The sequence below is a fragment of the Dasypus novemcinctus genome, chromosome 19 (genome assembly GCF_030445035.2).
Source record: "Dasypus novemcinctus isolate mDasNov1 chromosome 19, mDasNov1.1.hap2, whole genome shotgun sequence".
Taxonomy (NCBI): domain Eukaryota; kingdom Metazoa; phylum Chordata; class Mammalia; order Cingulata; family Dasypodidae; genus Dasypus; species Dasypus novemcinctus.
In genome coordinates, this window is record NC_080691.1 from 8,007,989 (window position 1) to 8,023,136 (window position 15,148).

At 41.5% G+C, this 15,148-nt stretch overlaps 1 protein-coding gene across 5 annotated transcripts in view; it reads left to right on the top strand.

Moving 5' to 3' along the window:
- RIMBP2 (RIMS binding protein 2) overlaps window positions 1-11,952 on the top strand; it is a 252,212-nt gene extending 240,260 nt beyond the window's left edge. For 2 of the 5 annotated variants that reach the window (XM_071209739.1, XM_071209741.1), the window contains 4 exons: window positions 683-786; window positions 1,877-1,948; window positions 8,485-8,619; window positions 9,096-11,952. In XM_071209739.1, the coding sequence (XP_071065840.1) occupies window positions 683-786; window positions 1,877-1,948; window positions 8,485-8,619; window positions 9,096-9,122 (338 nt within the window). In that variant the 3' untranslated portion in view covers window positions 9,123-11,952. The remainder of the gene's footprint in view (window positions 1-682; window positions 787-1,876; window positions 1,949-8,484; window positions 8,620-9,095) is intronic. The other 3 variants (XM_071209737.1, XM_071209740.1, XM_071209738.1) reach the window with 2 other exon arrangements.
- Window positions 11,953-15,148: the final 3,196 nt, after the last annotated feature.

Here is a 15,148-nt window from a genome sequence, read left to right on the forward strand (position 1 = left end):
TGCGATCCCAGGGCGATGCTGACCTTGCTGTGTACCTGACAGAGCTGAGAGGCCTGCCGTGGGCAGGGACCCAGGTAGCCCTCTGTGGCAGAAGCACAGCCAGGTGCTGCCCTGAGTCCTGAGCAGTGCTCCAAATGCGGCACCTGTTCAGAGGCAGCTGCTCCAGCTCCAGCTGAAGGGTTCCAGAGGAGCACGTGAAAGAGGAGGTCCTGGGGAAGCCCTCGCTTCCTTTGACGCCTTGACTGTGCTGCCCAGCAGCACGTGCATGGACAGGAGCTTTAAGAACCATTTCCAGGGCTTCCTCAGAGCTTCGGTCCTAACTTTGAACTTGCCTGCCCGGCTTCCCAAAGCTGCTCCCACCCTGCGCCACTCAAAACAGTTCAGGGTCGCTGTTTGAGAGACCCCCTGCTTCCGACAAGTCTCCTTGGTTTGCTAGAGACACACTGGATTAAGGAAAATGTTTTTGCTCCTCAAAAGGAGGACCCATACTGAAGCAAAACATAGGAAGATAAAGCCCAAGACAACTGACCCCAAAGAAGGGCCCTTTGCTGCTGGCAGCCCCCCGGGCATATGTGTTCAGAATGGGGGGAGGGGCAGGCGCAAGGCCGGGGCGACAGGAAGAAGGGGGTCACCGCTGTTTTTTAACTTTGTGATGGCCTTCTTCCCCTTGTGACCTAATCAGAGAGAAACAGAAGGAGCGGCAGGCAGCATCCAGTATCGACTCGGAGAATGGTGGCTCTGTACGATTACGACCCGAGAGAGAGCTCCCCGAACGTTGATGTCGAGGTACTTGCCAGCCAGTGCGTCCCTGCCAACATAAAGCCACACCTTGTACCTTTACCCACAGAGGTGCCATCAGTGAATATAAGATGTAAATCAAAGAAAATTACATTCTTCCACTTAAAAGTTGCTGCCATCCAAACGTTCACAAAACACTTTAGTTCAATTTTCTAGATTACACAAGTAATAAATGACTTTTCACATAGGAAAAATAAGAAATCCAAATAAGCACAGCCCCCACCAAGAGCAAAACAAACATTTGTGATCTGCATCTACTGGTCATCGTTAGAGATAAATACAAGCATAAGGCAATGAACAAAAGCAAAGCCATTACCCTCACACACGTTAGAAGTGGACAGGAAATGACTGCTGTTCTCCGTGCAGTCTGGTACACCTTAGCATTGGCATTATGAAGACTTCAGAAATGAAAGATTAGATTGTACTCAACGGAGCTTTTTCTCAGAGGACAAGATGTATCTGAATCCCGCTACGCAGTATCTTTGCTCTATTTCACAAACCACAGCTCATGGTTTAGATTCCCTCCTGTCTGTGTCCTCTACTAGATTCCTGTATTCCGTGTTCTACCAGGTAACCACAGAATGAAATGCACAAGGACAGTCAGCTCCTGGGGGTGGGAGTCTCGTTAACACTGTATCCCTGTTTCTAAGCTGGTACCTGGTGCCCAGTAGACACTTAAAATATATATTCAGTTAATAATTGAGCAAAGATTTTTTTCCATGCCCAGTGAAAGGATATTTGTACCATGTTCCTTATACTGCAAAGATGCTTTCCCAATGTCTAAAGAGGTGGCACTACCAGAAGACAGTGATGCTTTTCACTTTCCACCGGGAGTCAAAGCACGGCAGCGTTATTCTTTTAGTTTGGCATTATCTGGAGTGGTATTTAATTTTCAGGAGGCTATGAGCAGAACCATTTGTTAACTTGTGCCTTTCTTCTGTAGTGGTTTGAGTCATTTAACCTTAGTAGGTTAGCAGCAAAAGTTTTCAAAAAGAATGAAAAAGAATAAAGAACTTATTTTTAAAGTAACTAGTTTGTACAGGAAAACACCATTTAACTTGATGTTCCATTTCTACAGGTCGAACTTACATTTTGTACAGGAGATATTATTACTGTTTTTGGTGAAATTGATGAAGATGGATTTTACTATGTAAGTTTTTGACACATCAAACACCACTCATTTCATTTATTTTGTATTTCTTTTTTACTTTTCTATTCTTTCACCCCTAAAATTTAGGTAGGAACTTTATATGGCCTGCTTAAAAGTTTGTCCCACTTTTGCTTCTCTTCTCTGAGCTGAGAGCACGGAAAGCTGGTGGTGCGGCTCTCACTGTTACTCCTCTCCTAGAAGTGGTGTTTTCAGTGTGTAGAGCTGGAAGCAGAATCAATGTTTTCACATTCTTGCATTTAAAGATTGCTACATTCCAAACATTTACAAAACAATATAATTTTCTAGGCAATTTATTACACAGGTAGTATTTTTTTGTATAGGAAAAATAGGAAATACAAATAAGTCCCTGTATCAGTCTGCCAGATGGGTGCTGATGCAAAGTATCAGAAATCTGCTGGCTTTTACCAAGCACATTTATTCGAGGTAAAAGCTTACAGTTACAAGGCCGTAAAAAGTCCAACTCAGGGTTGCTTTCTCACCAAATCAGTTGCCATGTGTTTAGGCAAGATGGCGGGCGAGCTCTGGCTGCTCGCAGCCCTCCCCCCCGCGTCCTCTTCCTCTGCAGGCTCCGTGGGCCCCGCCTCTTCCCATCGTGGCTGGAGGCTGGCGCAGGCTCGTCTCTCAGGGCGTCCTGTGTCAGGCTCGGCTCTCTTCCCAAGGTCAGCTGTGAGCTACCAGGCAAGTGGTCCATCTCTCCTGGGCTTTATCTGCTTGAGCCTTCTCCTTTCTGTCACATGGCAGGACCAAAAACTGACAGAGCTCTCTCCTCTGTGTCTTTTGTATCTGTTTGTCAGTGTCAAGTGTTGCTTTTATCACATCCAGCAAGGAGGCATGAGCTCAGCCCGAGTCACACCCTCTGACAAAGTCAAATCAAAAAGCCCTAACTCAATCATAACAGGTAATCCAATCAGAGGAACCTGGCTGAATTTAATGCAATCACAGGGCATCACACCCAGAGGGAAAGATCAGGTTATCATCTTTTCTCTTCTTGGGACTCATCAAATGATCTCAAAGGGCCAGTGCCCGAATCACCCACGTTTAGAAGCCCCCCTCACCTTCCATGGGAAACTAGGGGCTGCTGGCAGGGGACCACCAGCTTCGGAGGAACATTCCTGGCTCTGATCCATGTGCTGATGGAGTGTGTGTTCCAGCCCCCTGGAGGGAAGGGACAGGGCCTGCCGGAGGACATGGCCTCCTGAAGCGGGTCTTTGCCTGAAGCCCCTGCGCTCAGAGAAGGGAGCCATTGTCCCTCACAGTCTTGGCAGCCCCTCCCCTACATCAAAGAAAGGGCGATGCCGCCTTTTCCTATCCTACTCCCCTCACTTTCTAGCCTTTGCCTAACCCCACAACCTCCTGGGCTCCCACCCACTTTTTTTTTTTTTTTAAACCAGAATGCCCAAGAAACTATCAAATCTCAGGAATATGGAAATGTCAAGGCTTTCCCCTCTCTGGGTCTCTGATTTGTAAGCATGTATCTCATCATGATGTTTCAGACTTTGCCACACATTTTGCAAATATTTCTTTCTAGATCTGTTTTTAGAGTTGTTAGTTTACAGAAAGAGTATGCAGAAAGATCCCATATACCCATCCCTATTTGTACAGTTGTTTTTGTTCTAGCAACACATATACCATCTAAAATTCCCCCTTCTAACCACATTCAGATATAAAATTCAGTGGTTTTACTTATATTTCCAATGTTGTGTTACCATCTACTTTTCAACTTTTCATTTTTCTGTGTTTTTGCTAGTTTATATTTTTTGTTAAGCAAAAATTTTAAATGTTTATGTGGTCAAACTTTTCATTGTTTTTTCCTTTATAGTTTCTGCCCTTGGGGGTCATACTTTAAAAGTACTTCTCTGCTTCAAGGCAATAGAAATAATCACTTTCTTTTGTTTCATCGATTTTATGGTTTCATTTTTTACATGGAAATCTCAAGTGTCTAAATTTTTTTTCCAATTAGGGAACAAGTTGTCCCAGTACCATTTATTAAATAATCTGTTCTTTTTTCACTGATTAGAAAGATCCTTATTGCTAAATTCCTATTTATACTCAGAATATTTCTGGACTTAAATACTTTTCCATGCTGTTTTCATTATGGTATTTTATTAATATTTGGGAGGCTCCTTTTACAAAGGCCTCACCCCCACAGCAAACACACAGGGGGAATGGTGTCATAGATCATCTTTCAATTCTGGCACATGGTATGTATCTCCTTTCTTATGTTTTTCCTTTCATCTCTCAGAAAAAGATTCACGGACTTAGGCTTACATATCCTTTATCTTGTTAAGTTCATTCTTAGAAATTTTATAGATCTTATGGCTATTGTGAATGTTTTTTCCCTGGTACGCGTTTTAATGGTTATTTAGAAAGTGTGTTGGAAGAGTGTGTGTGTGTCAAAGACCATTCTTTAGAGTCTATCAACTGATTACCACTGGCTCCCCACACGATGGTTATTCTGCTTCTTATTCACCAATATTTATAATTGTCATTTCTTTTCATGCCTTAATATAATACTATTTTGAATTCCCAATAAGAGAGATGGATCCTTCACTTGTTACAAGTTTTAGTAGAAATGCCACTCATTTTTTATCCTGTTTTATATTAGGTTAAAAAGCAATCAAGACAGTTGATCTTTATGAGAAACTATCCTGTTTTAAGTTTGCTCAGTTTATCTTTTATGAGTAAATTATTGGTCATGGTATGAAATTATTTTTAAAGCACATGATTTGCTGACATTTTATTTGGAAGTAATAGTTAAATTTCAGAAGTGTTACTGGCCTATATTTTAGGAATATCTTTTTGGTGTTTTTGGTAGCAGGATTATGCCTGAGTTAGGAACGAACTGGAAAGTTTCCTAGCTTTTTCTGTGCTCTGGAATAGGTTAAACAACATAGGAATCACTATTATTTGAGGTATTAGGATCTTTCTTTTTAGGATGTAGTTAAACAAAAGTTTTCATTTACTTAAATGGTTATTGCTTTAATGAATCAATTTTTAAACATTTACTTATCTTTAGAAAGTCACGCCTTCCACATAGGTTTTCAAATTCATAAACAGAATTGGACGTAGTAGTTTCTTATAATTTTAAAATGTTTTCTGATTATCTGCATGTTCCCATTCCTGGGTTATGTTTTTTATCTTTATTTTTTTGCATGCCCTTGCCTATATTTTTGTATTTTCGTCGTCTTCTCAAATAATCAAATCTAAATCAATACTATACTTTTTACAGCCCTCCCACCTACCTGATTTAGGATTATTCTCCTGCTTCAGCTCACTGGTTCAACTCCTAAATTCCTACATTTTTATGACTTTTTATCTGATAAACAAGAACAGGGGACACTCTAACACCGTCTGGGCGTGTGATGTTTTCTGACATCGTGTGCAGCCTTAAACTGTCTCAGGACAGCCAGCTTTCCAGTGTTCATTAGGTGCTAATACCTGGTGCCTTCTCAGGGCCACCCATGTGGAAAGGGTTTCCTTCTAGGCCTTTTCCTACTCTGATTCCAGAATCTACATCCTCCAATGAAGTCACTGTTTTCAGTCAGATGAGACTTCCAGTGCCTCATAATATTTTTAATTTCATGCTGCCAGAGCTCAGCATCTCCATAAAAATCTAAAATCACTTGCCTTCATATATTAGCAGGCAATCAGTCCCATTTCCAGAGAGCCATACAGTGGCGCTCTATAGCACGCGAGTGGGAAAATGCAGAAGCTGAGCACTCACGCCTGGGCCCTGCCCAGATGGGAGCATGGAGAGAATGCAGGAAGAGGCCCAGTTCTGTTGGGAGATTAGGCCTCTGGATGGTTAAAATCCAGCCGCAACTATGAAATGAGGGAGCCACAGGGAATGAGACTCAAAACATGAAGCAGACAGCAGAGACCAAGAGGGGTGTAAAGATGGGAATTTCCTTTCAAGTAGGTCATTCTGTAAAGGGTTTGGGGGAAAGACCAAGGAAGGGGGTGAAAGTGGGTACAATGGAGTTTAAAAGCCTCGGGAGCAGGTGGCGTACAGTGGGATGGTCGGGGTAGGGGACGAGGGCCTTGCTGGCCATGCCAGGGGAAGGTAGAAAAGGCAGACCCCAACTTCGCCCACACCCAAAATGCTCAAGTTGTCAGTCTGGGGGCCAATTGAGGTGAAAGAGTATCGTTTAGTAGGAGCCCCAATTTCGGCCTCCGGTGATGGGTACCCTTGGGAACACAGGAATAACATGGCTCTCAGAAATACATGATTTAGAAAATACTTTGAGGGCTGTGAACAGCCTCTCCAAGGTGGAATGGAATTCACACCATAGGCTCCAGGGGCAATGGGGTCACCACGGCCTGAGGCAGTGCTGCCCAGTGGGGGCAGTGGTGGAGGACAGGGAGGTGGCCACTGATCAAAGTGGGGGGTCTTTGCCCGATGTGCTCAGATGACTGATTCCTGAGGCAGTGGGGTTTCAGAGAAAGACTGCTAAGCATGAAGCAGGAAACCAAAAGGCCTATGAGCCTAAAATCTGTCTCCTCAAACTGCAGTCATTCTGATGGTATTACAGTGTCCAAGATAGGCAGGCTTCTGCTAATGAGCAAGTGGCCTGAGATGAAGCAGATGACGTCGTTTTGAGCATGCGCAGGTTGATCACAGGCCTGGTCACGGGACATGTGTAAGACAATGGCGGCCTTCATGGGCTTGCGGGCGTGACTTTCAGCATGAGGCAGAGGTCACCGTCTGCGCTACTGCGCATGTTGGGTGGACCAATTTTAGTTAGATCTAGCGTCCTCTGGTAAGACAGTTTAGGAATTGGGGTGGGTTAGTTCTGGGCTGAGTCAAGTGCCCTCATTAATAAACATGAGGGGACTGTCTAGTGATCCCAAGACTCCGGAACTGTAAAACAGGATACGGTGTTACAAGTGGGGCTAGTCACGCGGTTTTTACAATGACAAGATAAAGGTTATATAGCTTTTCAATCATTATCAAAGACTGAGGCATCGGAGGCTCCAGTTTATCGAGTTGCAGTAATCTCAGGGATTTATACCTTTGGCTATTCTATGTTAGGAAATAAAAAGGCATCTAAACAGTAATTCAGGAATCCTAACCACTTGTTAACCCTTAGCTCTCAGGGGCAGTGGAGGGCGCACACTGCAGCCCTGTGGCCTGCGTGCTTCAATACAGCTGTGTGTGTTAGGCAGCGACGGGAGCAGTGCAGCCAGCTGCACCCCCATTCTTCAGTGAGCCTGGAGTCGGGGAAGCCTGGAGGCATGGGTCTGCAGGTCAGTTCCTGCCAACCTCTTCTGTTAGAGCATGGTGCAGACGCACGTTGATGGTTAAAGCCGTGTGCTTCCCATATCACACAGGCTCACACACAAGCACCTACTCCATTTGGTGTATGCCCAAAGCAGCAAGCTCTTCTAACACTGGACTCACTGGCAGAGGTTTGACTGGGCATGGGAGTGTCTTCAGTCATAGGTATTACCTGAAATCCTTGATCTAGAAGGGATCTGCAGGGGGTGCACGCATAGCAGAAAGAGTCAGTGTCCCGGATGACGTCTCTAACACCAACAGAGAAAATGAGGTTAACGACGGAGCATGTGAGAGGATGCATGGAGGGGTCACAGGTGAACAAGGAGGGGGGAGGCTGCTGGGCTGGGCATGTGTGAACTAGGTTTTAGGAGAGATTCTTGGACAGGAAGACATGGGGAGACCTTGGGGTTACCTCTGACACTGTCATTTCCTCAGCTTTGAAAACAGAGAAACAGAATCCCATGTTGTCTGGGGCTGGTCAGGGTACTTGTGGGGCCACTTAGCCTTGGAAGACTCAGGTACAAAGGGGCAGGGCTGGCTGTGGGAATGCCCAGTGCAGATATGTAGCAGGTGGCTGGACCTGTGCACATGCACAGAGATGTCAATGGGAAGGAGGGTCCAGGAGGGTATCTGCCAAACTGAAGCAGGTGTCATCTCTGAGGAGGAAGTGACAGACACTTGGACTACTGCAATGAGAATGCATTCTTGCCTGAGAGGGAGTCTTTAAAGAGGTTGAACAGATCAGCAGGTCTTAATTTTGCCTTCACATTATAATCATCCAGGGGACTTAAAAAAAATAATTACCTGGTCTCCATCCCCACAGACAGACTGAACTTGTAATGGCGGGTGCGCCTGAGCTCCTTCAGGGCTTCTGAGGCTGGTTCGGTTGAGAACCACCAAATGAGATGGCCCTGAGGAGTGATTCCCTGGTGGGCTGGTCCTAAGAACCACATAGGTCCCTCGGCAAACACATAGTTTCTCCAGTGCTGGTAGGCCAAACCAAGACCTCAGGGCAGGGCCCCGGATGTGGGCTTTTAGGAAGACCCTGGGGTCATTCTTCTGCTCAGGACAGTGCAGAAACATCATTTAGAGTCCCTTCTGGTTCCACCACTTTTGAATCATAATAACCTCATCATGCATTTTTACCGTGACCTATATTCCTTTGTTTAAAGCAAGAAATGGTGTCTAGAGAAAACAGAGGACAACAGTTGTTTTACCTCATCCCTTTGTTACTTAGGGGGAGCTCAATGGGCAAAAAGGCCTTGTGCCTTCCAACTTCCTGGAAGAAGTGCCTGACGACGTAGAAGTCTACCTTTCGGATGCACCGTCCCACTACTCTCAAGATACACCCATGCGAGCAAAGGCCAAGAGGGTAAGTAAGCAGCTGTGTCCAGTGTTCTTAACGTCTGTCCCACTCTCTCACATACGGTCTAAAACCCTTGCCTTGATATTTTTATACCTTGGGCTGAAAAGCATATACCCTGAATTTCTCTGCCCCTCCACAGGGGTTGTGCCTAAAAATTCTTACTCCTAAATCGTAAGTGCATTTATTTCCCCTAAAGTGACCCTTTCAACTCCAGTGTTCCTTTCCCACAAAGGCGCTCTCCCCAGCCTACATTACAGACGCACACTGCAGCTTGGTTGAGAGTGGAAAGGCGATGGCTACTGGCCCTGTTAGAACTTTAGTCCTCCTACTGAAGACCAAAGAACTTCTCAAGCATATTTAAATATTAGATTACATTCATGTTTAGAGTCTCATTTTTATTTTATTTCATCTCTGCGAGTTTTTATATATTATATTTTTATATATATATATTTTTATTTCTTTGCTCATCTGCTTGGAAACAGAAGAAGAGTGTTCATTTCACACCTTAATCAGGCAATGTAGCCTTCACGTAAGTGAGCAACTGAAGATACCTATAAAGATACCAACTTAAGCTACCTTAAATGGACTAAAGTGGTAGACTTAAGGCTTCACTGTGGGGCTAGAGCAAAAGAAATATGTCTCAAAAAAAAAACCCATTGGACCTAACGGAGTAGGATATCAGTTGGTCTCAGTTGCAAAGCAACTGAATTTATAGTGAAACAATCATCTTTAATACCGTATTTCCTACTATTTTCATTAAGAATATTATAAAAGGCCACCACTGGGAACATATTTCTTAACAAGCTAATTGTTTGTTCCAATGTCTATTCATTAAGTAGAGCTGCGTATTGCATTGTTAGCCACTCTTAGAAAAAGCACAACCTGACAAATGTTTACTCTTGGAAATTTTATTTAAATGAAAAACCACATAATTCAAGGTCGAGCAGATGAGGTGTGAACAGAAGGGATCCAGAGTTGAGTCCACACACCCCAGATGCTGTCCGGAATGCATTTTCCTCATGTAACCGTACCTCTAACTTACAAGAGAGCTCTTGCTTCTCTTCAAAGCACAAATAACCGTACTGAACACACAAAAGTTTGGTGGAAGACGGCTTTGCTGGGGTACCAATGCAATACTAAGTTTTATGAAACATGCAGCTCAAGTGATCGCATTAGATGGAATGGATGGTATCTTCAGGGTACTTTGGGATGCTTTACTAGGTGTTTTCCATTAGAATTAGACCTTGATTTTAAATCCAAGCAAGCTTGAAGCCCCTTAGCCTACAGCTCCTGCCTGCTGCATAATGAACACTCACTAGAGAGAGGATAGGATGCCAGAGGAAGGATCTTCTCTAGCCTCAGGCATGCAGCCAACTGCAAACACAAGTGAGGCAAACCGCAACATGGCCTAGCAGCCTGCGTCTGTCCCTTTGGAGCACTGTTGGTTAGACTCACCACCAAGTGCTCAGGGCTGACAATCCTCTTCACTCATTTGGAAACAAAGAAAGCATGCACTAAGGGCCTTTAAGCTTCCTTTGGTTATAATTAAGGTTCATTTTAGTTTTTTTTATTTCAACCAGTGTGCCATCTCTGATAATTCTATAGTATACTACCTAATCCAGGAATGCATTCAACAATATCAGGATTTTATATAACCAAGTAGTTTTCAAATACAGTAACATTCCCTTTAAGAACTTTTGCTTTTAAGATTTCTGATGGGTACTCAGCCAACTTTACCATCAGCCCAATTTAACTTTTCTTTCCTGCTTTTGATCTTAATTTACAAAGTTAATTGTTACTTTGCTTGGTTTTGCCGAAGCTGTGGCCACCCCTTGCCCCCGCCCCAGTGAAAACAAAGAAGCCCTCTTTTTGAGATGCGCTTGGGGAGGGGTGGTGGCTTCTCGTGGCAATGACTGTGCGGGGGCTGGGGCAGCCCGTCGGTGCTGCTGGCGCACGCGCTCAGTGAACTGTACAATGTACCTACCAGGTTCCTCCTGAGGGCTCAGGTGCAGCAAGGAGCGCACCACCCCCCACAGCCCGCCCTCTCCCGGGGCCACCTCCATCATCCATGGGTTCTGGGGGTCCTGGGAGAGGCAGGGAAATGTCCTCGAGAAAGAAAAAGGGGCTGCTTTCCAAAGGCAAGAAACTGCTGAAAAAGCTGGGTGCGGTGAAATGATTCATGTGCTTCTGGACAACTTCCAAATCTATGTAATTTTCTTTAATTCCAAACTAGGGCTTTCATGACTCAAGTACTTCCAATAAAAACAATCTTCTCCCCTGACACCAGTAGAGAAATGCACTTTTGCACTGCCATCCACTTTAAACCATCTGCAAGGACACAGAGGCGCTGTGGCTCTCTTTCTCAGCCTCCGTTGCCAATCTGCTCTTACTGTCCAAGGTTGGAGGCGGGCGGGCCTCCCTGACCAGCAGGGGGCGGTAGCTCTCTGGAGCGCACTCCCTGCCCGTCATTTGTCATCCACCCTTAAAGGAGTGCTTTTCAACTCCCCTTTGCAAAGTGCTTGCCTCATAATGCATCACTTTCATTCAACTCCGGTCTTGAAATTCCTAGTTTACCCGCCTTGATGTTCTGCCTTATAATGCACAATGATTTGTACTGTCTAATAAAAAACGCAGTGTAGACTCTGTCTGTGCACTCGGTGGCCCTCACCCTCACTGGCAGGATGCTGTGAAATCAAGCTGTACAGGCTGTGCAGTTTAAGATCCTGGTTTTACCTTTACAAACCAAGCCAAGCAACACATTTAATCATTCAAAAACAAACAAAAAAGGACAAGTAACTTGATTTGGTAAAATACTGGTATTCTTATTGCTTTTAGCGTTACATTTGATTGCATATGGATTTCTGTTACTTTCATTACTTGTCCAAATGCAATACACAACCATTCAACAGCAAACAGCACACAAGTAAAACCATCCACACATAATGCCAAAGCCACACCTAAAACATTCCAAATTTAAGTCAATTCAAAATTATTTCATACCAATCTTCACCATTGGCATTTGAACAAAAGACAAAGTTGCTGGCAGATGTAACTTGATGGTTACTATTTTGTAATTCTTGTCCACTTGTAAATTGTTTTTACTCTTTATACATACTTTTCAGACTGCCTTTCTTTTGTAATTTATGGAAGGTTTATAAATGAATGATCAAAGCTTTCCCCATTGTGTCTTCAGAAACTATATTGTAAATTGTACTATAACAGTATGTGTTTGATTTATTAAAGAAAATTACTTGATGTGTGGCTAAGTACTGTGGGTGTGTGCATGTGTACAGTTAGTTTAAAATATTTTATAGAAATAAAATTTGTTATTTTATACAATGCCATTTATTCTGAATCTTTGTTAATAACCACACTACTAAATTACCTCCATTTACATCTACATGAGGAAAACTTGATTACCTTACCTTTCCCCCATCTATTTTTTTTTATCTATATTATTTATAAATAAATAGCCGCCACACTCACTCTGTTGACAACAGTCCACTCAGTAACAAGCAAAAGAACATTAGCATCAAGTCACACACAGTATTTCTTAATGAGAAACATGCACAACAGAACCTGGAGGGTAGATCTTAACCATATTTGTTAATATTTCTCTTTAATAAAGAGCCAAACCAACTGAATACAATAAAATACAGCTTGGCTTCCCAAATGTAAAGAATTCTCCTCAAAGCTTTAATTTTAAAATTCTCCAATAAGCACAACAAGGTTTGTTCAGGCAGGATTAAGTCTTTCACATGCCCAGGCAACTAGTACACTGCACAGAGAGCACACTTCCAAAAGAATCCGATCATCCTCAGGCAGTTAACTCTTCTAGTCAAGTATCTTTAACACTGAACAGTATTAATATCCAGAGACTATGGGGCTCTCAGTTTTCTTCAGAATGCCATAAGCATTTGCCTCTATTAGCTAAGGTTTAAAGTGGATATAAGCTAGGGGCTCAAAGGTCAACATGTTTGTCTAAATCAACCCTACCAGCAAAGTCACTGAGAATCAAATTGAGATAAACAATAGGCTCATGGCAAAATGAAAACAATATAGTTGTTGCACAATTTATAAACTACAGGCTAATTTATAATTATAGTTGCTATCATGTCTTTCATCTTGAATTACGTTTTTACCTACAACATTGCTAGAAAAAGTTACATTTGAAGAACTGAATTACAATGAAAACATGACAAACTTTCAGAATGCAGGAAGAGCAATGCTTAAGAGAGAAAATTTACAACTTCCTTTGTATTAGAAAAGATGGATTAATTTTGTAAGTTCACAATTTAGGAAATTAGAAAAAAAGCAAGGTAACAAAGATAATAAAAAGCAGAAACCAATGAAATAGAAAACAGAGGAAAGATAGAAGTTAGGTCTATGAAATTATGAACTAAGAGTGAAAAAACTGACATACCTAGAAATACTAATCACAATAAAACAGAAGTCATTTATAAACAATACTATGAATAAAAAGGACATAATTATAGATACAGCTTAATTTTAAAAGATGAGAAACCACCAACAAGCCTCTGCCAATAAACTGGAAAACTCAGAAGAAATGGGCAAATTCCTGGAGAAATGTAAAATATCAAAAGTAATTCATGAAAAATAGCTTGAATAAAATCATAACTATTAAATAAATTAAATAATTTTTTCCATGAAGAAAACTCTAGGCCCAGATGGCTTTATATGAAAATCCTACCAAGTTTTCAATGAAGAAATCATTCCAATCTTCCAGAAAATAAAAGGACAATATTCTCCAAGTACTTCTTAGAGAAGACTGTACCTTAATATCAAAGTCAAACAAAGGAAAAAAAATAGAAAATTACAGGCACATTTGGTCATGAATATAGATGCAAAAACTTTAAATATTAGCTAAACAAAACCCAGTGATATATAAAAGAAAGAAAATACACCATTTTTTAATTCTTTATCTCCAGAACGTCAGGATGGTTTAATAATAGAAAATGTTAAACTGACATTTACTAAAAGACACATGATCATCTCAAAAGATGCAGAAAAATCATTTAACAAAATTCAATGCAAATTCTTTATAAAAACTCATAGGAAGCTATGAATAGAAGGGAATGTCAACCTGATAAAGCATATTTACAAAACCCCTATAATGAACATAACCTTAAATGGGGGAAAATTAGAAGCATGCACTTGAAAATGAGGAACAAGATATCATCCCTTTCCTGCAGCATTATACTAGGGGTTCTGACAGGTGCAGTAAGAAAAAAAGTATAAGCATGAGGGTTGGAATGAAGGAACTAGTACTGTTAACAGCTGAAGATATAAATGTCTACACAGAACACAGACCAAATATTAGAAATAAAAGTTTAGCAATATGGCTGGACATAGACTATCAACATAAAAAATGAACTGTATTTCTATATCCTGGCAAAATATGATTAGAAAAACTTCAAAAGGACAACAGTTACAATGGCAATAAAACTCTAAAACACTTAAAAAATCTAACAAAAAATAATAATACTAGGTACATGGAAAATTATAAAACTTTACTGATAAAGGACATTAAAGAAAACCCAGATAATTGGAAAGATACAAATTTGGAGAGTGGTAAGTCTTAAAATTATAAAAATGTCTGTCCTCCCTAAATATGTCAGAAGATTCAATGCAATCCAGTGAAATTCTAAAGTTTTTCACAGCACCTCACAATAGATTGTAAATTTCATATGATACAATGGGGGGAAACTTGCCCTACCAAATATCAGAAATTAGGAATGTATAGTTATTAAAACAATGTGATACTGGTACTGAACTAGATAATCTGATTGACAACAGTGTGACCTGCACAAATATGCAATTTTAATATATTGCTGAGGTCACATGACAGGTGAGTGGGGAATAATGATACTACATCAAATTCACACCATACCCAAAATTCAACTCCTGAGGAATTCAGGATGTAAAGGATTTAAGTAAATTTTAAAATTTTTACTAGAAAGTACAGCTCAGTATATGACCATAGGGTAGGGCAAAATTTCATAAAACACAAAATGCAAAAATTGATAAATGTGCATATATTAAAATTGAGAACTCCCATTCAATAAAAGGTACTTTAAAGAAAGTGAAATAAAGCCAAAAAACTGGGAGAAAGTATTTGTAATACCTATGACTGACAAAGGATTAGTATCAAAAGCATCCCTGTAATAAGAACAACCAACCCAGGAAAAAGACTTGAACTACATTTCACAATAGAGGAAATACACCCATGAATCTGGCCAATAAACACATGGAGAACTTCTCAATTTCATTGGTAATCAAGGAAATGTAAATCAGGACCTCAATGAAATCCTATTTTATAACTTTCAAATGGCAAAACTTAACACATTCAAAGAGAATACGTGGTGGCTGCTGGGTGTGGGGAATGGGAGGAAGAGATGAGATGTGGAAGCGTTTTCGGGACTTGGAGTTGTCCTGGGTGATGCTGTAGGGACAGTTACCGACATTGTATGTCCTCCCATGGCCCACTGGATGAAACGTGGGAGAGTGTGGGCTA